At 54.4% G+C, this 22,782-nt stretch overlaps 1 protein-coding gene across 2 annotated transcripts in view; it reads left to right on the top strand.

Moving 5' to 3' along the window:
- The window catches only part of DISP3 (dispatched RND transporter family member 3), a 44,464-nt gene that overhangs the window by 5,657 nt on the left and 16,025 nt on the right, over nucleotides 1-22,782 (top strand). For both annotated transcript variants that reach the window (XM_037045231.1, XM_037045232.1), the window contains exons 2-7: nucleotides 12,936-14,022; nucleotides 14,856-15,075; nucleotides 17,905-18,041; nucleotides 19,108-19,242; nucleotides 19,777-19,937; nucleotides 21,205-21,344. In XM_037045231.1, coding sequence (XP_036901126.1) covers nucleotides 12,939-14,022; nucleotides 14,856-15,075; nucleotides 17,905-18,041; nucleotides 19,108-19,242; nucleotides 19,777-19,937; nucleotides 21,205-21,344 — 1,877 coding nt within the window. In that variant the 5' untranslated portion in view covers nucleotides 12,936-12,938. The remainder of the gene's footprint in view (nucleotides 1-12,935; nucleotides 14,023-14,855; nucleotides 15,076-17,904; nucleotides 18,042-19,107; nucleotides 19,243-19,776; nucleotides 19,938-21,204; nucleotides 21,345-22,782) is intronic.

The following is a 22,782-nucleotide window of genomic DNA, read 5'->3' as shown; positions in this document are numbered from 1 at the left end:
GGGGCGCTCTTTGGAACTGGGAGTAAAGTCCCAGGAGACAGTGTCCAGAGGCTTAAAAAGCCTTCTCCATCACCCCCCATCCCAAGTGTCTGCCTGAGCAGCCCCACTATGCGCCAGGCACTAGACATGCAGAAATGAGACAGCTTTTGTCTCTGTCCTTGTGGAGAGCTCCGCAGAGCCTCCCTTCCAGGCCACGGTACCTCCTGCCCCAGCACAGGTGAGGGACGATGAGAGATGGCTCACCCAGGTCCCCCACCAGAAGCGGATGAGAGACTCTTGTGTCCCCTCAGACTCAGAGGACATGATCCAGGCAGTTGGTCATTCCAGGGTCAGGTAATAAGCTTCCCATTCGGGGGGGAGGGGGGACTGCAGTATTCCCAGGGGTTCTCCCCAGCTTGGTGTCCTGATGGGAGAGGGGTGCAGTAGAGAAGATTCATTCCCGCCCAGCCATCTGCCCAAAGCCTGGACGACGCATCCTTTGCCAAACCACATTAATAAAGGGGACGGGCCTGCAAGCTTGAGGCCACTCCTGCCATGAAGGAGGACTCGCTGCTCTCCTCGTCGCCGGGGAAGGCAGCACAAAGGGCCGGGCCAGGGGCCGCTGTGGCTAACCTGCGTTCCGTGATGTTCGGGGAGAGGGCCATGTGCTTTCTCCTCCTGTGCTGGCTTTGGCTCTGTCCTGGGGGTGCTCACGTTCTTAGCTGTGCAGGGAGATTTCCTGGAGATAATGATAATTATAATAACGGCCAACATATTTTGAATGTTTACTACCTGCCAAGCACCGGGTTTAGAGCTTCGTAGATATTATCCTTCTATACTAATCCCAGCCCTATCAGGAAGTTACCATTATTATCTCATTTTAAGGATGAGAAATGGGAAGAGGGAGACCGAGCAGCTTGCTAGTGAGCAACGGAAATAGGACACAAGCCCTGCAGGCAAGCTGGCCTCGGATGCTGTGGCTACGCCCACCATAAGACCGCCGGAGCTCATGCTTTGACCTTTGTATGGACTTGATTTGGGTCTTTAATGATGAGCACAATTGAAACCAAAATACCTTTTGGGTCCGTCAGCAAACTGGGTAATGTGTACCCAGGGACTCGAGCTGCGTCCTGGTCGACAGGGTGATGTGAGTTGACCATTTGCCTCTTGGCCGCAGAGCAACCGAGCAGATCCCTTTTCAGACGTCCAGATGTGGCAACATCTGGCAGATGGCAGGACCTTTCTGGCGGTCATCCAGCTGTTTCCCCTTCCCATTCCATGTAGACACAGCTGGGACTTGCCTCTCCCCGGGCATGCCTGTATGTGACAAATTCCCGGCTGAACGTATCTGCTGGTCTTAAAGCACCCCCGTGTGACTTCACAAAGGCAGGATGTCGACTTCAGGTCCTCTCCGCGACCCAGGCCTGAGAGACATTAGACTAAGCTGGAGGAAAAGCGGGTTGGGGGAAGCATCTGCAGGTAAAGAGAGAGACCCCTCCTTCCCTGCCTCCGCCCAGCAAGCTGGGACCAGCCGGCTGGTGAGCATCGCAGGCAGCCACAGCACATTCTCTGCAAGCGTGTCTGCTGCCCCCCACCGACCCCATCCTCCAGAGGCCTTGGGCAGATGGTCCCAGAGTAACAGAGCCCGGAATTGGTGCTGAAAAGGGACATATCGGCCAAGAGGCATTCTGGGACATTACTGAGCATGAGAATAGATCTGGGGCGAGCAGGTTCACAGAACCTCTGGGAGGAAAGGAGTTCAAGACTCGGCAGAGCTAGGTTAATGAAGGTTTGACAGAACGTGCTTGTTTTATGTAGCAAGCACCAACTAGTGAATGGGTTAAGACTGGGAATGAATGACTAAGTGAATGAACAAATTGGTAAGTGTAAGAATTTGTGAATGGGGCTGATGGACCTTGATGGCCAGGGCCTTGACTGGGTGGAGCCTGACCTGACTGTAAGTACTAGGAAGGGAAGGGTCCTGTTCCTGTCCCCTGGAGCCTTCAGCTCTACACAGGGGTCAGGGAGAAATGCACTGAATCCCTGACCCTTACCTTCTCACTGCGCACCCCACCCACCCCATTCTGCAGGATGTCTGGTCATGGGGCAGGGCTGGAGCCCACGTAGCTGCAAGGCTGATGGAGACTGCAGCCTCCACACCCCGAGAAGTCTGCAACCCTCTTCACTGTCTCAGCTGCTCCCATAGCCCTAAGTCACCCCTTGTCACACTTCTGTGTCTGGGCTCTTGGGAACTCCAAATGACAGAATTGGGAGGTACCTAAAAGCTCATTGAATCCAGCTCTCCCATTGGACAGAAAGGCAAACTGAGGCCCAGGGAGGAGGAAAGACTTGCAAATGGGAGGGAGAGCCCCATGAGGGTAGAAGGATTAAAGAGGTTCCTGCTAGACTTAAGATAACACTGCACCACTGAGCAGGGGCAGGGTGGGGCAGGAGGGGCCTGGGATTCCTGGGCCCATGCAGCTTTCTTGGGCTTCTCCTGGCCTCCGGGGCCAGAGGCAGCGGTTCTTAGTTCCTGGGGTCCTGAATCTCCCCAGGATTTTATGGGAAAGGTGGCAGAGCTACGGAGAGGGAGCTCGGGGACCTGCCCACCATCTCCAGGAGCTCTGCTGTGGCTGCTCTGCTCCCACCCTCGACCCCTGTTTCCACAGGCAACTGCACTGTCACGGGTGGGGAGTGGGCTGAGGCTGAGGGCCAGTCTCAAACCCCCACCCTGACAGGGCCCTCTGCAGACCCCTGTCCCCCTCCTCCCATTATTCACACCTGAGCTGTCCATCAACAATGGGCCAGGAAGCCCCCCTCTGGAGCCACGGGGGTTGGCACCGCAGGTGCGTTTCTGCCAGGACACCCAAGATGCTGAAGTTGGGTTCCTGGTGCTGCTTCTCTCCTTTCTCCCTGGAACCTGCCCTGCCTCCGGGGCTGTGCCTGGACCTGCCCAGAATGCCTCAGGGGGCAGACACAGAGTGAGTGTGCATGTTTGTGTGTGTGTGTGCACACCTGCACGTGCCAGTAGGGTTTGGGAGAGCTGGCTCTAGAATTTGGGGAGTTTTCAAACATGCAAGATTCAAAAGAAATCTTACTTGGTTAGAGTGAGAAAAGTACGGAGCTTATCAGAAATCGGGTTCAAAGAAATCCTTTTCTTAGCCACAATGTCACCCAATCCCCCAGGATGCAGGGGTCAAGGACAGAGAGAGACGTGACCCTGTCCTGGGCACACGCAGGCCGGAGCACCTCCAGCACCTCCTCACTGTGCTGCTCTCCCGTGGGGCTAGCCGTGTTGGCTCCCCACAAGCCCAGGCAGCAGGGGCTCAGGGAGCCCTGAGTTCTCGGAGGGGGACATTTGCCCCAAGTCCTCCCAAAATCTCTCCAGGCAGTGGGGCTGAGGATACAGTCTCTTCCCAAACCGCCACCCCAAACCCGTCGTGGTGGCCCCTCGGGGGAGCGTGAGCACTCCGCATTGTGTGCCTATCTTTTCGTTTCTGGTTTACCCCCAAGCTTCTCTTCTGTGCTGGGACCCAGGAGAGTCCCTTGGCGTCCCCAGACCCATAGATGTGGTCTGGGTGAGCTGAGGGGAGGGGAGGGATCATGCTCGCTCAGGCCGCTTTTCCCTGAGCGAAGACCTGGCAGGGGCCGCCTCTGTGCCCCAGCGAGGCTGACGGTCTCCGGCACACACTATTCAGCGGTTCCCGACACTTGGAGTGAAGATACAGCAGGACCCACCTGTGTGTCCCACCTCATTACACAGTAGCTTCTGCTGAGGGCTGAAGGGGAGCCCACTTTAGAGAGCATCTCTCCCCACCCCCCTGAGGTGGAGGACCACTCATCCAGAAATGTTGAGCAACTTGCTCTGAGTCACACAGCAGGCCGGTGGCAGGGCCCATCCCTGTGCTCGGCCTCCAGGGGCCACTTGTGCTGCCCCAGGCACCATCCCCTGCTGCCACCTCCTCCCTTGCCCCTGAGCTCAAGCTCCCAGGAAGAGCTGGCTGGAGCCAAGCTGCAGAGGTGCCAGGGGGGTTGTTTTACATATTTGTTAATCAGGTCTCAGAGAGAGAGGAGGGGGTGGAAGCTCCTTCCTGAGCTCATCAGCCAGGAAGGAATCCAATTTGGCTTTTATGGCCATGGTTATTGGTCTTATTTTGCAGTGATCTTTTTATTTTTTCATTAACGCAGTGATCCAGGGGCTGGGGAGCTGACTGGCCGTGGGTCCTCTGGGCTCACAGGGAACTGCAGTCAGCAGGACTTGGGAGCGACCGGGCTGAGGGACAGGGAGTGGGAGAGGGTGGCCTGGACGGGTTGGCCAAGGCGTGCAGTGTGTTTGAGGAGCTGGCTGTCTTTCACAGATTCTGTAAGTGCTGCTGGTTTTATTAAGCTTTTATTGCCTTTTCCTCTGAGATGCCAGGCTGCTTGGCAGGTGCTAGGAGCCAGGCCTGGTAGGTGTGGGCTGTGCAGCCTGGGTTGTGCAGTCGGAAAAGGGTGGGGTGGGAGGGCAAGAGCGGGTCAGCTGGGCGGAATTTCTCTTATCAGTAGCACACGGTGGCTAGAGGGAGGGTCTGTGACTCTCGGACCCCAGCCCCCGCTCCTGCAGGTTGAAGCTGGAACAGAGGCAACACCAAGGAAAGTGCCTAGTGCCGAGTGGGCTACAGCAGGGCTTCCTGGGTGGGCAGCTGCCCTCCCAAGCCCCTCACGTGGTCCTGACAGGTAGTGAGCCCTTTGCCTTCCGTTTCCTTTCCCTGCCTGGCCCCACTAGGATGAGCTGGTTGGCAGACCTGGGTGGCCTGTTCGTGTGTCTACCACCCGTCCTCCCCGAGAACATAAAGTTCTGTTGCTGGCCCAGATATCGGCATGTCTTCCTCCCCATGGCTGGAGGAAAAAACACTTCAAGGAGTGAGTCCTGGATTCAGATCCTGGAGGTTGAGGCCATCTGCAGCTCCTGGGGGCAGCCATTGTGAGCAAGCCCCAGGGTGCTGGAGGTCAAAGGCTCCACTGTCTGCGACTGGGAACTGCGGAGAGCGGTCCTGGGCTACCTGCAGCAGAGTCACCTGGGAGATGGTGTAAATACAGATTCCTCCCCCCCACCCCAGTCTGATTGGCTAGATCTGGTGTCTGGCCCAGGAGTTTGCATTTTAACAAGGGCGCAGGTGAGGGCCCCACATTCGAGCCTGAGGGTTGACGTGGTAGAGAGTGAAGGAGTCGGCACTGCCACCCTGCACACCTGCCGCGAGCCAGGGCCTCTTCCCAACTGCCTCACTCACAAAGATCGCACTAGCTGCTGTGACTCAGCAGGTGGAGTACCACCATCCCTGTTTGACAGATGAGGAAACCGAGACTTGCCCAATGCTCCCAGCTAGTGGCAGAGCCAGGGTTTGAACTCAGGTCTGTATGACTGCAAAGCCCACATTAGCTCCCTCGTCCCCCCTGGAAACCAGCCGCTGGTGCTCTCAGTACCTGCCACCCTCTGAGTGTGTTGAGGGACCAGTTCTGCTCCACTGAGCCCACCAGCCAGAGAACACACAGAACAAGGGACAGTGAGAGTGGCTGTTGTGGCCATTAATGCTGGTTCCTCTGGTGCCAGCTGGGACGGTCCCCCGGGTGATATATTGATGGGAGCAAAGCTCGTTCGCCTGATATATATGGAGCTGTTGGGCTTACGAGTCAGTGCCCACAGCTTTCTTACCAGCTGTCAGCCCCGGGCGACCAGCTGTCCTTCAAATGCTCCATCCCTGCAGCCTGCCCCCCTCTGGGAAATGAGGGTCCTAGGCAGGACAACCGCAGAGCCCCTGCCCACCTCCCTCCTCTCTCCACCCTCACCCAGCTCCCAATAAATAAGCCCAGATTTTCTTTGGGGGCTGGGAGGAGCATCCCTCTGAATTTCCTGCCCTCTGCTGGCAAGTTTAGGCCACAAGAATGGTATCTATTCCTGGAAGAAGCAGCAAGTCTGATGGGGGGAGGCCGGGGGAGAAAGGATCTCCTTGCTGGGGGAAGGGCTCAGACCTGCACTGACACTCCCCTGGCCACGCCCCTTCCTCTTCTTTTGTGAGTCTAGGTAGGACTTAGGGCCTCTTAGCATAAAACCCTAGGAAGATCCTAGGATCCAGCTGTCAGGAGGGGGCTCCCTGCTTCACCCCCACTTTCCTCTAGGGTGCTTTATGCTCCATGGTAGCAGTCAGAGTTCTCCACAGAGACACAACCAGTGGGATGTAGAGAGACGGGTGGATGAATGGGTGGATAGACAGACAGATGACAAGGAACTGGCTCACATGATTGTGGAGGCCGAGATATACACATTCTGCAGGTGGCCAGTTGGACCCAGGAGAGTCGAGGGTGTAGTTACAGTCCGCGTCCGAAGGCCTGTCCACCAGGAGAGCGGACAGTGGAAGCTCCTGTGGGAAAGCCAGCAAGGGCCCAGGGAGAGACCCACTTCCCGCTTCCAGACTCAGCAGGAGGAGTTCCCTCTTGCTGAGCCTTTTCATTCCACTCAGGTCTTTGATATGCAGGAGGAGGCCCACCCAGGTTAAGGAGGAAATGCCACTTGGCTGGTCTGCACACCCACGGTGGCATCTGGTCAGATGTCTGGGCACTGCTGGCCCAGTCAGGCTGACATGTAAAGTGAGCCATCACAGCCATGCGCCCAGGAAGGGAAGGCCAGGCCTCTATAACTGGCAGGAACCCCTTGGCCTCACACCCCGAGCTGTCAACTACTCAGAGCAGAGTGGCCGACCTGCACGATTACAGGTCTAATGGAGCGGGGGCATCTTCAGTGAGGACTGACAACCGACATCTCAGCTCCCGGGGAGCTCAAGGGCTGCTCGAGTTGGCAAAAGAGCGTGGCCTTCAGCCGCAGGGGGGCCTGAGGTTCAAACGCCAGTTCCACCCCTATTTGCTGTGTGACCACAAGGGAGTCACTCAACCTCCCTGGTGGTTTATTCCTCTATAACATGAGGGTGCTCATGACGCACCCTTGCAGGAGCCCTACATGTGAGAGGAGGTGGGTTGAGTGCTTGCACATGGTGGACACACAGCTCATAGTTTTGTTAGGATTTTCTCAGAAGGTGTCCGAGCGTCTGCATCAGCTCATTGAACTTATGGCTTCACCCCATTCGTGTGAATCTGTCCCAGTTCTGCCACCGTGTCTCTGGTGCTCTGCAGCCTCCTGCCCTGAGACGGAGCGCCCAGGTCTCTGAGAAGAAATGGAGGTTCTGGAGGGTGGACGCACATAGCCTTGGCCCCTGAGTGGTGGCAGACCCTAGGGAGACGGGGACTAGGACTCAGGACAGTGACACCTAGGAAGGACAGAGCCCTTCTCCTCCCGTTCCTGCCTTCTCCCCCGTGGACGAGCTGAACTCACCAGAGAGGCAGGGAAGGCCCATCTCCAGGAAGTAGACAAGGGCACAGTGCCCCCGCTTTAGCGGATTTGGGGTACATAGAGCTGCTCAACTAAAAATATCGCATTGTGAACTTTTACCCGAATCTCTCGGCCTTGGGGTCCAGGAACCACAGACCCCAAGATGTACCCCAGGAGTAGAGCTGAACCACAAGACTGGAAGGAAAAGCTGATTAGCTCCTAATTGGCCATTAAATTGTATATGCATATACGGTACATATTTTAAGTCGAATCTGCATGTCTAATGTGATTTTTTGATTACATGTTAACAGTCTGGCTGGGATGGCAGAATGAAGAAGGAAGGGTCTGTCGCCTTGGGCAGGAGGGCAGTTGTCAACAGGGCTGCAGGCAGGCTGTGGTGTGGGGCCGTGTCCCCAGGGGCCACTCGGAAAAGAACGAGGCCAGGCAGGAAGCTGGGGGTAGCTTGAGGAAACTCTGCAGCTCCCAAAGCCCCATTGGGTCCAGATGGGGAAGTCCATCTGGCTTGTGACTTGAATACTGTCTTCCTTAGACCTTGAAGACAGCTTCCCTTGGGGTGGTGAACACCCAATACAATATACAGATGATGTTATTATAGAATTGCGCACCTGGAGCCTTTAATTTTATTTACCAACATTGCCCCAACAGGTTCAATGAAAATTTTGAAAAGAAGTAAAACAGCTTTCCCTGTGTTGGCTCTTTGGGTCCACATGTCATCTCTAGGTCTGGCTGAGCCCTGGGGCTACCACAAAGTCCTCCCAGGATCTGTCAATGGAGCAGGTCAAACACTCCTTGGAGCCAAGAGCCCTGGCTCTGACACTGAAATATGACCTTGGGCAAGTCCCTTCTCCTTGAAAATCTCAGTGTCCCCATCTGTTAGACGGAGTTGGACCAGATGTGCCCTGATGTCTCTTCTGGGTCCGATGGGCCGTGATCTGCTTCCTGCTCACTTTAAACACTCCTCTCTGTCAGGGGAATGGGAGACGCCACATTCACTCACCCGCTGGGCGTCTGCCAACAGCCTCCCCTGCCCCCGCCCCCCCAGCTGCTTCTGCTTTCTAACCAGGATCCTTCCTGCCCCCACCTGAACCAACTCCGCTTGTTGTCTCTCCTCGCAGGCCTATTCTAGGAACTCCTCAAAGAGTCGAAGGCTGTTAGCAAAAATCTCTTCCACACATAAATTCACACATCCTATTTTTAAATAACATTTATTTCTGATCTTAAAAGTAAGACTGTACCTGGTCATTGCAGAAAACTGGAAACAGACAAGTATAAAAGAGAAAATAAAAACCATCCACAACCTTCCCAGAGATAACCACTGTTAATGGGTTTTTTTAATGCTTATGTATGTGGATTCAGTTTAGTCTTTCAGTTATAAAATTGGGATTATGCTACCTGGCTGGTGTAGCTCAGTGGATTGAGCACGGGCCTGCGAACCACAGGATCGAGATTCGATTCCCAGTCAGGGCACATGCCTGGGTTGCAGGCCAGTTCCTAGCAGGGGACTCACGAGAGGCAACCATACATTGATATTTCTCTCCTTCTCTCCTTCCCTTCCCCTCTAAAGATAAATAAATAAAATCTTTAAAAAAATTTGGGATTATGCTAGAAATGTGGCTTTTGGGTTGCCCAAGCCTGGCCTTTGAAACCAGGCCAGGCTCTTCCTTCCGAGACCTCCCAGGGCCTGCTGTTCCCTTTCACGTGGCTGCTTTTCCCCAGAGGAGGGGACCTTATTCTGTGGATGTCTCCACCTTGGTGTCTGGGCCCCTGGGAGGCCCAGAGTTTAATTGTGACCACCTCTGAGTGTGTGTGTGTGTGTGTGACAGGGGCAAAGGGACAGACAGCGGGAGAACACAAGTGTCAGTCGCGGAGCAGGAGCCTATGCCAAGGGCCCACCCTAACGGGAGATCATACGACTGATCACAATCCCTGGTGATCAGTCCTCCTTTAGGCGCTTTGTCTGAGCCAATGCCAGGAACCGAAGGAACCACCCTGGGCATCTTTCCATGCAGCAGCTGGAGCCCCTCGCTAAGCTAATCAATTCCCGTCATTTGAGAAAGGAAAACAAATTTGAGATGTGCCGCTCGTCCTGTGGAGGGGCCTGACGAGGTGGTCCTGACTTCAGAATCAGACCTCCCTCTAGTTGGGCCTTTGTCATGTGGGTGGGGTCTCTCAGGTGATGCCCACCCTCCTTGGTCAGCAGACTGGGACTTCTTGGAGATTCTAGGAGCATCACAGCTGGAGGGGCATGGGCCTTCACCCAGAAGGGGAGGCAGGGCCCCAAGAGGGGACCGGCCCTGTCTAAGGCCACGGACAGTTGGTGGCTGAAATAGGTCTGGAGCCCTGTCGCTTGACCACTAGTCTGGTGTGATTACCACACAGCAGCTTTTCAGGAGTGGACAGAGAAGATGGGTGTTTGGGTGGCAAGAGGGGCGTGGAATGAGAGGCAAAGAACGGAAGTCCATTTCATTCACGATCGGTCCCACCTGGGCAGAAGAAACCATACTCGGCCATCTGCTTACATTGAATGGCGCCTGACTGTGCTCCGTCCGGGGGACAGTGCTACCTAAGACATAACCCAGAGTCTTCAGAGATGCCGTTTCCTTCCTTCATTCAACAAATCCCCGCTGAGCACCAATCTTAGGCCATGGGAGTCCAACAGGGAACGTAACAGCTGAGTCCCTGTTCCCTTAGAGTTCATGTCCACCCTGCTAGGGGGCTCTCATGGGAAGGCAGAATGGCTGTGCCCAGTCACCTGGTCATTTAAGTCCAGCAAAGGCTGTTCCTGGGGCGTAGAATCGCACGTGTCAGACAGGACTCCACTGCATCGGTGCGGTTACTGTTGCTACATAAGCAACCGTCCTAACACTTAGTGATGTAAGACAGCCAGTGCATCGCGCTCATGGCCTCTGTGGCCGAGGACGGAGCAGGAACCCGTGGCTGAGCTCTGCCCCACGGTATGGGGACCCCACCTGAGAGGACTTGAAGCCTGGGGGTCACTCCACAACGGGGGCATGGAATCACCTGGAGTTGTCTTCACTCACCTGTCCAGTAGTGGATGCTGGCTATCAGCTGGGTTGACAGACAGCAGGAGCTGCTACCTGTGGTCTCTCTGTGGGGGCTAGTTTGGCCTTCCTCACAACACGGCAGCCAGGTTCCAAGGACAAGTCCCAGGAGAGCCCAGTAGAAGCCCCACAGCCACAGAACATCACTTCCACCGTGGCTCACCCAGATTCAAGGGGGAGGAATCCACATGCGGGGGAGGGGGAGGGGGGTATTGTTAGGCCACCTTTAGCCAATACAAGGGGCCATGTGGGTTTTTAGGAGTCATAGCCTTTACAGAGCTGTCATTTCCCAAGCATGTGTGCCTAGCAGGCACTGTGGTCAGCCTGCTGTGTCCACCTTCCGACGCCTCTGTGGTGACTCCCATTTGCCCCATTTTGCAGATGGGAAGAGTGAGGCCCAGAAAGGCGGCACTGAGTCATACAGCTGGGATTTGCTCCCAAGTCTGCCTGCCTCCACTACACTGCCTCTCCTCTTCGGCCCTCAGTGATCTTCCCCCCACACCCTAAGTGTGGTGAGAGGCTTAGACAATCAGCTGGGGAGTGCAGTGTTCAGATCTGAGGAGGCCTCTTGGCAGAGGTGACACTGAGTGAGGCCTTTAAAGACACTTTAGATTTGGACACCTGGGGAAGGGAGTGGCATTCTTAGTGGAGTGGATAGAGGGGCCCCCACATCACCAAGGGGCGCTGCTGTAACCGACCCAGGATCCTGGCCTTTGACCCTGTAACACACCAACACATTGGGAACTGTTCCACCCCAAAAAGCAGGCTGGGTCTGGGGGAGATGGACTTAGTCCCCTGAAAAAAATGCCAAAGTGGCCCCCATTCCTCTCCACTGTATTACCATTGGCTTCCTTTGCAGGCTGGGAATGGGGCCCAGACTCCCACAGGCCCCCAGCCCCCACTTCCACGTGCAGACTTGGTCTCGCTCTTTGGAGATGGAGTGAGTCGGAGCCACCTCTGGCTCACACTTAGGAATCTCTGCTAATACAAATCAGCTTCTGCGCGGTTAGTTACCTCTTTATCGGGCTCGCTTTAGGGCACTGCAAAGAGCGAAGTTTAATTCTTTCATTGATGGGAATCGTGCATATGACAGAGCTGTGCCCGCCTCTTCCAGACCTCTCTCCCTTTAAAGTCTTCTGCTGTGCGCTCTTCCTCCCCCTCCCACCGTCATACCCCCTTGCTCACTCGGATCATCTCTTTCTTTGTTTCCCAAGTTGGGTCTCTGTCTTCCCCACCAAATTCCCCTCTTCTTTGTCTCTGCCCTGATCCATCCCATGTCCTGTCTCTTTGTCTCTATTTCCCTCCTTCCCTTCACCCTCTCTTCCTCACTTTCTCTGGGCTAACGGCAGCCCCCTCTCTTCCCGGACAGACTGTCTAATTGAAATGGAGCACTCTAGAGAATGTTAATAGGAAAGGCAGCATTAATTAGCCAGCTCTGGCATAATTAGCTTCCTTCTCTCACTGCCTGGCATCTAACTGGATAATGAGTCTCTCTCCGCCCAAACAGAGGGCAGGCAGGACAAGGGGGACAGGCCATGCCCAGGGATGCCAGAAGGCCTCCTGCCTTCAGGCCACCCTGCTGGAGTTCTCAGGCTGCTCAGCCCTGCCCTTTCCTGCTGGGCCCTCCTGCTGTTTGTTCCCAAGTCTCAGGGAGACAGATGCCCGGCCCCTGCCTGTGCCCAAAGGTTTGACGTTGCTGGAGCTGCATGTTGAGTGGTCTGAGCCTGACACACAGTGGCCGCAGCTGCAGTGGCCCACAGAAGGGGTGGGGAGGTACTGGGAGTTCTTGAGAAGTATGACCTGCATCTAGCCCTGGCGCAGCTGCATGGGCAACTGCTGAGCACATCACAGTCCCCCAAAGGGGAGCAAAAGAAATCTGTTTATGTGACAAAAAATAACTCATGTACTGCACAGGCTGCAGAGCACTTCCACCCTCGGCCTTCCCCGAAGTCGTGTGCAGCTGGAACGGCCGCCTCTGTTGCACAGAGACTGAGGTTCAGAGACTGAGGTTCACTGTCTTGCCAACGTTCACAGGGTCGGGACCAAATCTGAGGTCCTTCGTGTCCCAAAGATCATGTTCTTTCCCTTCTACCTTGGTACTTCTAGAAGTTACTTTATAGTTGCTCATCAAATAAAAGTCGTTGAATGGGCCTTGAGTTCTAAAATCAGAGAACGCAGCAAAAACTGGGAAATTATGCAGAGTCAAAACTTCCCTCGGATATCCCTTGCACAGGGAGGGGCGTCTCTTCTGTTGACACTTGGGCTGCGAGTCTCCTTTTTCTGTGGCCTTGAAAGCCACCTCTAGTTGAGGGGAGTGATGGGTAAATAGGCTTTTTCCTTTTGTTTTATGCACATGTGGTTGAGTTCAGTTGAGTTAAAAACCTGCTTGATGTGATCCCAGTGTAGTGTTTGGTCATGCTTGGGCAGGGTTAATGCCCACGGCTGGGCAACTGCCTGTAGCCGTGGTATCCTCTCCCTCTCTCCAGCCTGCTGACGCTCTCCCTCTTCTGTAGGCTATGGACTCGGAGGATGACCCGTTGTTGCAGGATGTGTGGCTAGAGGAGGAGCAAGAAGAGGAGGAGGCAGCAGGTGAGGCCTTTAGGAGAGTCCAGAGACCAGGGCCCCAAGCTGGGGCAGGGGGGCAGTGTTGCTGGCGGCACTGGACCTTGCCCTCTCGGCCCCCAGCCTCGGGCTTCTGGAGTACCTTGGGTTGGGCCTTTACCAATCCGTGCTGTGCGGGGCTGGTGCTCTTCCTGGGCTGCAGCATCCCCATGGCCCTGTCAGCCTTCATGTTCCTCTACTACCCGCCGCTGGACATTGACATCTCCTACAACGCCTTTGAGATCCGAAACCATGAGGCCTCCCAGCGTTTCGATGCCCTTGCACTGGCACTTAAGTCCCAGTTCGGGTCCTGGGGACGTAACCGGCGTGACTTAGCTGACTTCACCTCTGAGACACTCCAGCGCCTCATCTCAGAGCAGCTGCAGCAGCTGCATCTGGGCAACCGCTCGAGAAGGGCCGCCAGGTTCCCACGCTCTGTCCCTATGGTCCCAAGGTCTGGCTCAGGCCCGGGGTGGGACATCTCCGCCTCTGGGAAACCAGCGGCCAATCGGAAGAGGCGTCTTCGACGGGAATCCACCCTGGTGGATCTGGCAGCCAGTCAGAGTGAAGCTCCGATGGGCCAGGGGCGGGACAAGAATGGGCGGTGCCAAGTGGCTACTCCGCCCAACGTGGCCAATCAGAGCCGTGCGCGTCGGGGCACCTCGCGTTGGGACTATTCTCGCACCTACGTGAGCACAAACACTCAGACTCACGCGCACTGGCGCATCGAGCTTATCTTCCTGGCACGTGGCGATGCCGAACGGAACATTTTCACCAGTGAGCGCCTGGTCACAATCCATGAAATTGAGCGCAAAATCATGGACCATCCAGGCTTCAGGGAGTTCTGCTGGAAGCCCCATGAAGTGCTCAAGGACCTGCCACTCGGCTCCTATTCCTACTGCTCCCCGCCGAGCTCACTCATGACCTACTTCTTCCCCACGGAGAGAGGCGGCAAGATCTATTACGACGGCATGGGCCAGGACCTGGCAGACATCCGGGGTGAGAAGACCAGAGTGTGCTTTGGGGGGGCCTGTACGGGGCAGGGTCTGAAGCAGCCTGGGGTTGGGCTTGTAAAGGGTGAGGCCTGAATGAGACTGGGAACCCGGCTCGGTGGGGTTAATTGGGAGATTTGACTCTTGATTCAGTATTTTAGAGGCAGGTAGGAGGATGGGGAGAGACTTGGCCGAGAAGCAGAGTCAGCCTGGAGCTAAGGGCTGGGCAGGCCTGAGGATCCCATGATAATAGCAGGGTTGGGTGTGAGATGAAATCCGAGGCGGGCAAGGAGGGAGGTTTGGGCGGGCACACCCTGGATTGAGAGACATTGGGAATCATGATGTGACAAATCAGAGTCAGCATGGAGTGGGGCTTGGGCAAGAGGTGGGTTAGCAGGAAGCCTGGGTGGGGTTGCCCAGAACCAGGCATCTAATCAGAGGAAGAAGATAGGGGCAGTGGCTGGAGCTGAAGGAAGTCCAAGGTCGTGTTGGCGGTAAATTAGGGATGGGACTTGAAGGATGGAGCAGGGATAGAGCTTGGGTGTGCCTTTTAAGGGGGGCATGGGTAGGATTCCAGGCAGGTGAAGGTGGGGCTGCAGAGATTGAGTCTTGGAATTAGCTGAGATTCAAGCAGAAATGAAGACATCAGTTTAGTGGGAGGCACCTGGAGGGCAGGTCTGGGACTTCTCTAAACCATCCCTCTGTGCGTTGGAAGCAGTTTGAGGGGGAGTTTCTCAGTTCCTTAGAAGGGGTGAGGTGTGGAGGAAGGTAGGATGGCCCTGATGGAGGGCTGGTGGAAGTTGACCCCTGAGTTCCTTGACCCCCACCCCACCCCTGCAGGTTCCCTGGAGCTGGCCATGACTCACCCCGAGTTCTACTGGTACGTGGATGAGGGGCTCTCCGCAGAAAACCTCAAGAGCTCCCTCCTGAGGAGTGAGATCCTGTTTGGAGCACCCCTGCCCAACTACTATTCTGTAGATGACCGCTGGGAGGAGCAGCGCGCCAAGTTTCAGAGTTTCGTGGTCACCTACGTGGCCATGCTGGCCAAGCAGTCTACTAGGTAGGAGGTCCCGCCACACCAGTGCATGCCTGTCCGTGTGTATGCCAGTAAAGGGCTTTATTAGGGTAGGGAATTGGTTTCCAGGTGCTGCTTTCTCATAAGCCCCAGCTCCCCTTCCCTGCAACCTTTTTTCTGGGCAGTTTTTCTTCCCAGATCAGGGGCCGAGCCAGCTGTGTCCTTGCCACCCCTCTGACAGGCCTGGTGGAGGCTCCTTTTCTTGATCATCATTAATGGTTAGTGAACGTAACTCTGGAGGAGGCAGGAAATTCTGGAACTCTTGCCCTGGAGTTCTTGGGTATTGATTTTCTCCTGCAGTGGTGCTTGTGGGCTTTCTGGAAAGAGTGTTAACCAGGGAATAAGGAGCTCCTTTCTTCCTCTAATATCCAGGGAGGTCATTGACCAGTCACTTCATTTCTCCTCAGTTTTCCTACTTGTGTAAAGGGGGCAGGGGGGACCAGTCCGGCTACCCTCTGGAGCCAGGAGGAAATGAGCTAAGAGATTGAATGGTGGATACTTTGGGCATTGGGTACCTTGATTATCCTCCAAGCCTTGGGATGTGTGTCTGAGAATACAACCAGGTTGCTTTCAACCAGCAGCAAAGGGCATCAGATTATTTATCTGTCAGCCCTCTGGCTGGCAACTCCAGTGCCCTGCAGTCCCCTGCCCCGCCCAGTTAGCCCCGGGCACGTTCTGTCTGAGACTCACCCATTAATTACATGGAACCGGTGCTGTAACAACCAGAGCTAACATTTATCCAGCGCTTGCTCTGTGTCACACACTGTTCTAAACCCTTTACACACAGTATCTTCATTTTAATTCTCACACCAACCCGATGAAGTGGGTACTGTTTTACAAGTGAGGAAACTGAGGCACGCACCATTAAGTTGTTCAAAATTACAAACCCCCGAAGAGGCGGAATGGGATTAAAATCTGGATTTTCTAATCCAGAGCCCCCACCCTTTCTGTTTTCTGTGCCAGTTGCTGCCTTAGGAGCTGCTCCCAGCCTTGCTTGGCCAGGAAAACCCCTGTTTATCCACTGAGGCCCAACCTGGGAGGCTTTCACCCCCCCCCCCCCCCCCGAGGATGGATTAACTGCCTTCCTACCCACTGCCACAGTCCCCTTCTCCCTAAGGAAGCAGGAACGAGCCTACACAGGCTGCGTAGTCAGATGTATCTGGGGTCAGGCCCCGGTGACTCCACTCAGCTGTGGGAGTCTCAGTGAGCTATTTCACCCCTCTGAGCTACAATTGCATCATAGCCCTTGTCCACCTGTATTGTAGCTGTTAAATTCCTCGTCAGTCAAGGCGCAGTCCGAGAATCAGCAGCCCCTGCAGCACCGCGGGGCTTGTTAGAAATGCAGAATCTCAGAATGTCCAGGCCTTTCCGAGATCTACAGGATTTCCAGGTGACTTGTTTCACGTTAAAGTTTGAGGAAGTTTGGTTTAATTATGTCTTAATAGAGTATAACTTTGTTGAGGGCTAGGATTGTTCTTGGCTCATTTCTATGTGCCAAGGACACCTATTAAAGGATTTGTCTGGGGGAATGGATGGATGGTGGAAGTGTGGAGGGAGGGAGGAGCCCTGGGGAAAGGTACTTGCCTCCGTCAGGAAGCAGGGAGGGGCTGGCAATAGGTAGAAGGATCTCCAGGGGTTCCGATACCAGCAATCACCTCTGCCTAATATGCTCAGCTGCTGAGGCAAAACCCCCTTTCTGTTCCCCCAGCGTTTCATAGGAGTGGTGGCAACCAGATCCCTTGCAGACTTGACTTAGTACCTTCTTTTGCATTAATAAAAATCTTTTCTATTATTGGTTACCTAAGAGATGGCCTGATGCACCTTGATTTATTACAGAATAATACAAATTATCACTTTTCCTACTTTCTAGTTAATACTAGAATCTTAGAACACAGCTCACTGCATTTATAATCCTTTAGCATTTTTATTGCATGCGTTTTAATTCTATATAGGTATTTAAACTCATAAGACATTATAGTATTATTTTACCGAGTCAGTATGCATTTATATTTACTCACATGTTTACCTTTTTTGTTGCTTTTCATTACTTTACAATTTTATGTTTCCCTCTGGAATCGTTTTCCTTGTACCTGAAGAACTCTCTTTAGTTTTGTTTTTGTTTTCTTTTAGTGCAGGTGTGCTGGTGATAAGTTCTCTTTTGTTTGCCTAGGAAACATCTTTATTTTATTTCTATTTTTGAAGTAAAATAAAGTATTTTATTTGAAGTGTCTCTGCTGCTATAGAATTATAATTTGTCAGTTATTTTCTTTTAATACTTTAAAGACATCGATCCATTGTGCCATGACTTCAATCGTTTCTGTGGGAAAGTCAGCTGTCAATCTTTTTGTTGCCCCTTTGAATGATTGTCTTTTTTCCCTGTGGCTGCTTTTAAGCTTTCTCTTCATCTTTGATTTCACCAGTCTTACTAAGATTTATGTTGGCATGGTTTTCTTTGTTCTGCTTGGGGTGCACATAACTTGCATGGGCTAATAACTTTCATCAGGTTTAGGAATTTCCTGGCTATTGCCTTTCTGAATATTGCCACTACCTCACTTTCTGTCCGTTTTCCTTTTAGGATGCTAATTACACACATGTTAGCTCTTCTCCCTGAGTTTCACGTGTTTCAAATGCTCTTTTCTAGGTGTTTCTTTTCTATTTTTTACCCCCCATGGTTTGGTATTCCAGTTCACTGACCTGTCTTCTGTTGTATCTAATCTGCCATTTGCGTGGCTAGGGCCCGGTCCTCCTCCAAGTGTTGACAGCCATCTCTAATCACTCCCATCTTTCTCTCTCCACGCTCCTCCCTTCCCCTAGCAAAGTCCAGGTGCTTTATGGGGGGACAGACCTCTTTGATTATGAAGTGCGCAGAACCTTCAACAACGACATGCTCCTGGCCTTTATCAGCAGCAGCTGCATTGCCGCCCTTGTTTACATTCTCACCTCCTGCTCAGGTAGGGCTTCTCTGCAGGTCTTGTCCTCTCCCAGGGTGCTCCTACCTGGTCAGAGCTGGCGGGGAGGGGTGCTCAGAAATCACTTTCCATCATCAGGCAGGTAGACTGAGGTCCAGAGGTAGGTGGGCCTTACCTGAGGGCCCCCCTCCCCTGCTCCTAGGACCTTCCACAGTTTCACATTTGGCCCTTTGACCTTCTTCTTCTTGCTGGTGACCCTGGTTTTCAGAGTCTGGAGAATTGGACCCTGGTCATGGATTATCCCCTTGTTACGGGACACTTTTACAGTCCCAAGTCAGCCACACTTTTGTCTCCCATTTACTTTGCCAGCACCATTGTCCCGTGCACCCTAGCTGCTGCTTACTGTGTATACAGTGGGAACTCTCTGTTGCCTACACACATGAAAGATTGGTAATATTTTTTTAATGTTTTAAATATTTTTAAAAAGACATTCATCCATGCAACAAATATTAATTGGGCACCAACTCTGTGCCTGATGCTCGAAGCAGGGGTGTCAAAATCACTCTCACCGGGGGCCACATCAGCCTTGTGGTACCTTCAAAGGGCTGAATGTAATTTTGGGACTGTATACATGTAACTACTCCTTAACTAGGGGCAAGGAGCTCAGCGCCGCTGCCCAGTAGAAACAAGGTGGCGGGCCCGATTCAGCCTGCGGGCCTTGCATGTGCCCCCTGTGCTCTAAGGTGCCGGGGAGCCAGTGATAAATGTCATGAATAGACTTCCTACTCCCACAGAACCTTTGTCTACTGGGGTGACTAGCATTAAATAAGTACATAATGTTTGTAATTTCCTACTTGCCCTTGAGTAAGTTCTGCAAAGGTGAATGGCCGTGAGCAAACTGCCTTTCTCAGAGATGGCTCCCTCTGCCCCTCAGGCCTCTGGCTTGGTTCCTTTTCCGAGCATGACATGTGCAGGACAAAAACAGGGTGGTGAAGGGTACTCTGTGATGGGGAGACTGAGGCAAGACCAGCAGGGTTAGGGACATGAAGGGGGGATGTGTGTTCCAAGGGATCCCCTCACCGTATTCCCCGTCCCCTTGTTCCGCCAGTGTTTCTGTCTTTCTTCGGGATCGCCAGCATCGGCCTCAGCTGCCTGGTGGCCCTCTTCCTGTACCACGTGGTCTTTGGTGTCCAGTACTTGGGCATCCTCAATGGCGTGGCTGCCTTCGTGATAGTGGGCATTGGTGAGTTGCCTCCATTGCCATGGCGATGGGCTTCCCACTTGAGAGCTCCGCCCCAGAAAGAGACTTCTCTCTGGATGCAAAGGCTGGCTTCCATGGAGTCTCCAGAGAGGCCCGGCCAGGCCTAGGGGCCTCAGAGTGTGGTAAGGGGTGGAGTATGAGTGATAGGCAGATCCCCGTATATGGTGAACCCCCACGAGGTGGAAGGAGCAGGAGAGTGTGCTGAGTAGAGGTTTAGAATGGTGTGGAAAATCTAGGAAAGGTGTGGAAAGGAGGCAAAGATTTGGAAGAAGGAGCTTAGTTCTGGTGCTGGGTGGGGGCAGCCAAAGAGCGTGGAGGGTGGAGCTCAGATTCTCGGTGGGCGGAGCCAAAGTCAAGTGGGTCTTCCCAAACTCCACTCTGAGAAGCAGGGTTCCCCTGGAGCCCGAACTCTCAGGGGTCCTCTCAGGGTTGGTCTAGGCCCAGCCGGGGTCTGATCCTGGAGACAACAGAGTGATCCTGAGCCTGTCCCTGCTGGCCCGGGACTCCCTCGCACAGGTGTGGATGATGTCTTCGTGTTCATCAACACCTACCGCCAGGCCACCCACCTGGAAGACCCACAGCTTCGGATGATCCACACCATCCAGACGGCAGGAAAAGCCACCTTCTTCACCTCCCTGACCACAGCTGCCGCCTACGCAGCTAATGTCTTCTCCCAGGTGGGGGAGCACCGTCCGTCCCTGTCCTGGCCTCCCTGTGTCCCCCATACATACCTGGCCCCCTGCCTCCACTCTCTCATGATCCCTTCTCTCGTGGCCACACAGTTTTGGCCTCAGGCATTTGCCACATTGGTAGATTCGTTTTTGTTACTCATCACCATCACCAGAACTTGACAAATGGGAAAAATGTAATACTACAAATAGTATTTATTATGAATGCTCATTAATAGTAACCCAGCATCTGCCCTGAAGTGCATTTGGCAGTTTCCAAAGCCCTTTTGCAATTAGTCCTTGTGATAAACTTATGAAAAAGGTATCATTACATCCCTCTTTTCCTGATATCCATAAACTGAGGCCCAGAAAGGCAAAGTAACTTCCCCAAGGTCACACAGCTGGTAAGTGGTGAGCCTGACCAAGTCTCCTGACCCCTGCACTCTTTTCCACCCCAGGCTCCTTCAGGCTTCTGAGTTGGGCTCAGGAGAAGGGCTGAGTTTGGGCAGCTTGTTGGTGCTGACAGAACCTGAAAGGAAGTGAGCCCACCCGAGTCTTTGAGAGATTTTATCACCTGGGCTGAATATCCCATCTAGGAACCCCTGGATGCTTTAGGGTTATCCAGGTCTAGAGAATCACATCCAGGAAATAGGCAGTGCTGAGTTCAAATCCTCCCCCTGCCATTTACTGGCTGTGTGACCAGAGGCAGCTTGTTTAACCTCTCTGAGCCTCACTTTCCTCATGTGCAGATTATGCAGAGACTGAAATGAGATGATTGGGAAAGTGTTTTGCAAACACTGAAGGCTTGTCTGCTTGTTGACTAGTTGTCTTCTGACAGCCACACCCCCATGCAGGTTCCTGTCACACTTCTGGAGCACACCCACTGCCCCATGGCCACAGGCTCCCTAGTCCCATCACAGGGCAGCATTCCCTCCTTTCCCACTCACGGACACGCGGCCTGGGCTGACCCAGCTGTTCCTGTGAGGACAGTGACCGACACTTGCTCTGCGCCAGGCATGTTCTGAGCAGTGGGCGGCAGCGCAGACAAGAGCCTTCACCCTGGGGGTGGGGCTCTTCCTCCCATCGGGTCCCCTGGCACCAGCCTTTGCCCTCCAGTGTCCTCCTGGGCCAGCAGCTGTCTTCCCAGCAGCCTGGCTCCCCTCGCCCTGCCTTAGGGAGTGGCCTGGCCTCCCAAGTGCCTTTGGCTGCAGAGTCTGTGGGCTCCCCAGGCTGCAGGTCCAACCAGCCCCACATCCTTCTCCCTCTCCATCGCCAGATCCCGGCCGTCCATGACTTTGGCCTGTTCATGTCTCTCATCGTGTCCTGCTGCTGGCTGGCTGTGCTCTTCACCATGCCTGCTGCCCTGGGCATCTGGAGCCTCTATATGGCACCGCTAGAGGGCGCCTGCCAGACCAGGTGAGCTGGGGGGCAGGGGCATGTCTTCCCCCCAAATATCCACAGCAGGCCCTTTGATTCATTTTTGAGCCCCTTTTGTATGGCCAGTCCTCTGCTGGGTGCCACTGAGGGGACAAGGGAAAGGGGAGAGAACCCTGTGGGGTGGTCACTGTGACCACCTGCTGCGATTTGGTACTGATTGTATTGACACCCTTCCCCCCAGGAGCCATGGAACTGTGTCCTCTCATTCTGCCCATTTTACAGATGAGGAAACGAGGGCTTGGGGAGGCTAAGTTTTCCTAGGTCACCCATTTAGTAGGCGGCAGAGCCTGGACTAACTGAGGAGTGTGTGACTCTGGATCCTGTGCTGTTAGCCACCACATGAAACGTCCTCAAGTTCCTCACTTTGGTGGAGAAACAATATTTAGACATAGGAGCCATGCGCAAAGTTGGACAGGCCAGTCTGGAGCTGCTGCCAGAGGTGGGGGGTGGCAGGATCTCGTGGGCCCAGGTGGCCAGGGAAGGGAGGGAGGGGAGACAGGGAATGGGGTCTGGCCTGGGCCCTGGGCGGCCACCTGGGCTTGGGAGGACTGAGGAACGATGGAGAGTCTCTGACCTTGGGGCAGGGTACACCGAGGCAGGAGCGTTGGGCATCCACGACAGTGTCCCCCTGACCACGTGAGCCAAGGAGTGGCAGGAGGGAGCCAGCAGCCCAGCAGGGAGCTCAGAGTTGGGCCCTCAGCTGAGTTCTTGGCTCTTGCACTCACACCTTCCCCTCTGGGTGGGGGTGAGCGTGGACGTGGGGCGCTGACCAAGGGTGCTCCAGCCAGGCCCTCTCCGTGGGCATTCAGTTGTGATGACTTCTGTGATAGTTTTATAACACAGAGGCGAAATGTCTTGGGGGAGGGCGCCTTTTTCTAATCTCTACAGAGATACCTAATAAGCTGCACCCCATCCCTATCCCCAACCCCAGTCTGGGGCAGCGGCCGCAGAGGACACAGTGGACAGTCTTCCCAGGCCTGGGCTCCAGCCTCAGCCTCTCCACACGGCAGCTCTGGGGCCCTGGGCGTATTCCTCAACCTCCCTGCGTCTCAGTTTCCTTTTCTGTAAAGCGAGTGTAACTGCGTGTAGGGTTCCTGTGAGGATTAAGTGGGAGTCCACAGGGGCACGCAGCCTGCTGCCTGGCACGTGGCACTCATTCTGTTTGCCACATGCTTATTCTTGTTGCTGGGCGAGCCCCGTCTCCCCCACGTTCACTCTAGCCGCGGTCCACACGCCCAGCGCAGCCCTGCTTCCTCCTCCTCCCTGTTTCGGAGCCCCAGGGCCGCCTGCCAGCAGAGGCAGGGCTCCCTGCGTTGGTCACCTTGATAAGTGGGGCGGTCTATGTGTTGCTGTCCCCTCCCTGTGGGTACTGGCTGCCGTCACCATTTGTCTCCCCAGAGGAATAGCGGTTCCTGAA

This window comes from Sturnira hondurensis, unplaced genomic scaffold, assembly GCF_014824575.4.
Source record: "Sturnira hondurensis isolate 20B ecotype Veracruz unplaced genomic scaffold, ASM1482457v3 Scaffold0004257, whole genome shotgun sequence".
NCBI lineage: Eukaryota > Metazoa > Chordata > Mammalia > Chiroptera > Phyllostomidae > Sturnira > Sturnira hondurensis.
The sequence above is the reverse complement of the archived record's forward strand: the minus strand, read 5'-3'. Positions and strand labels throughout refer to the sequence as shown.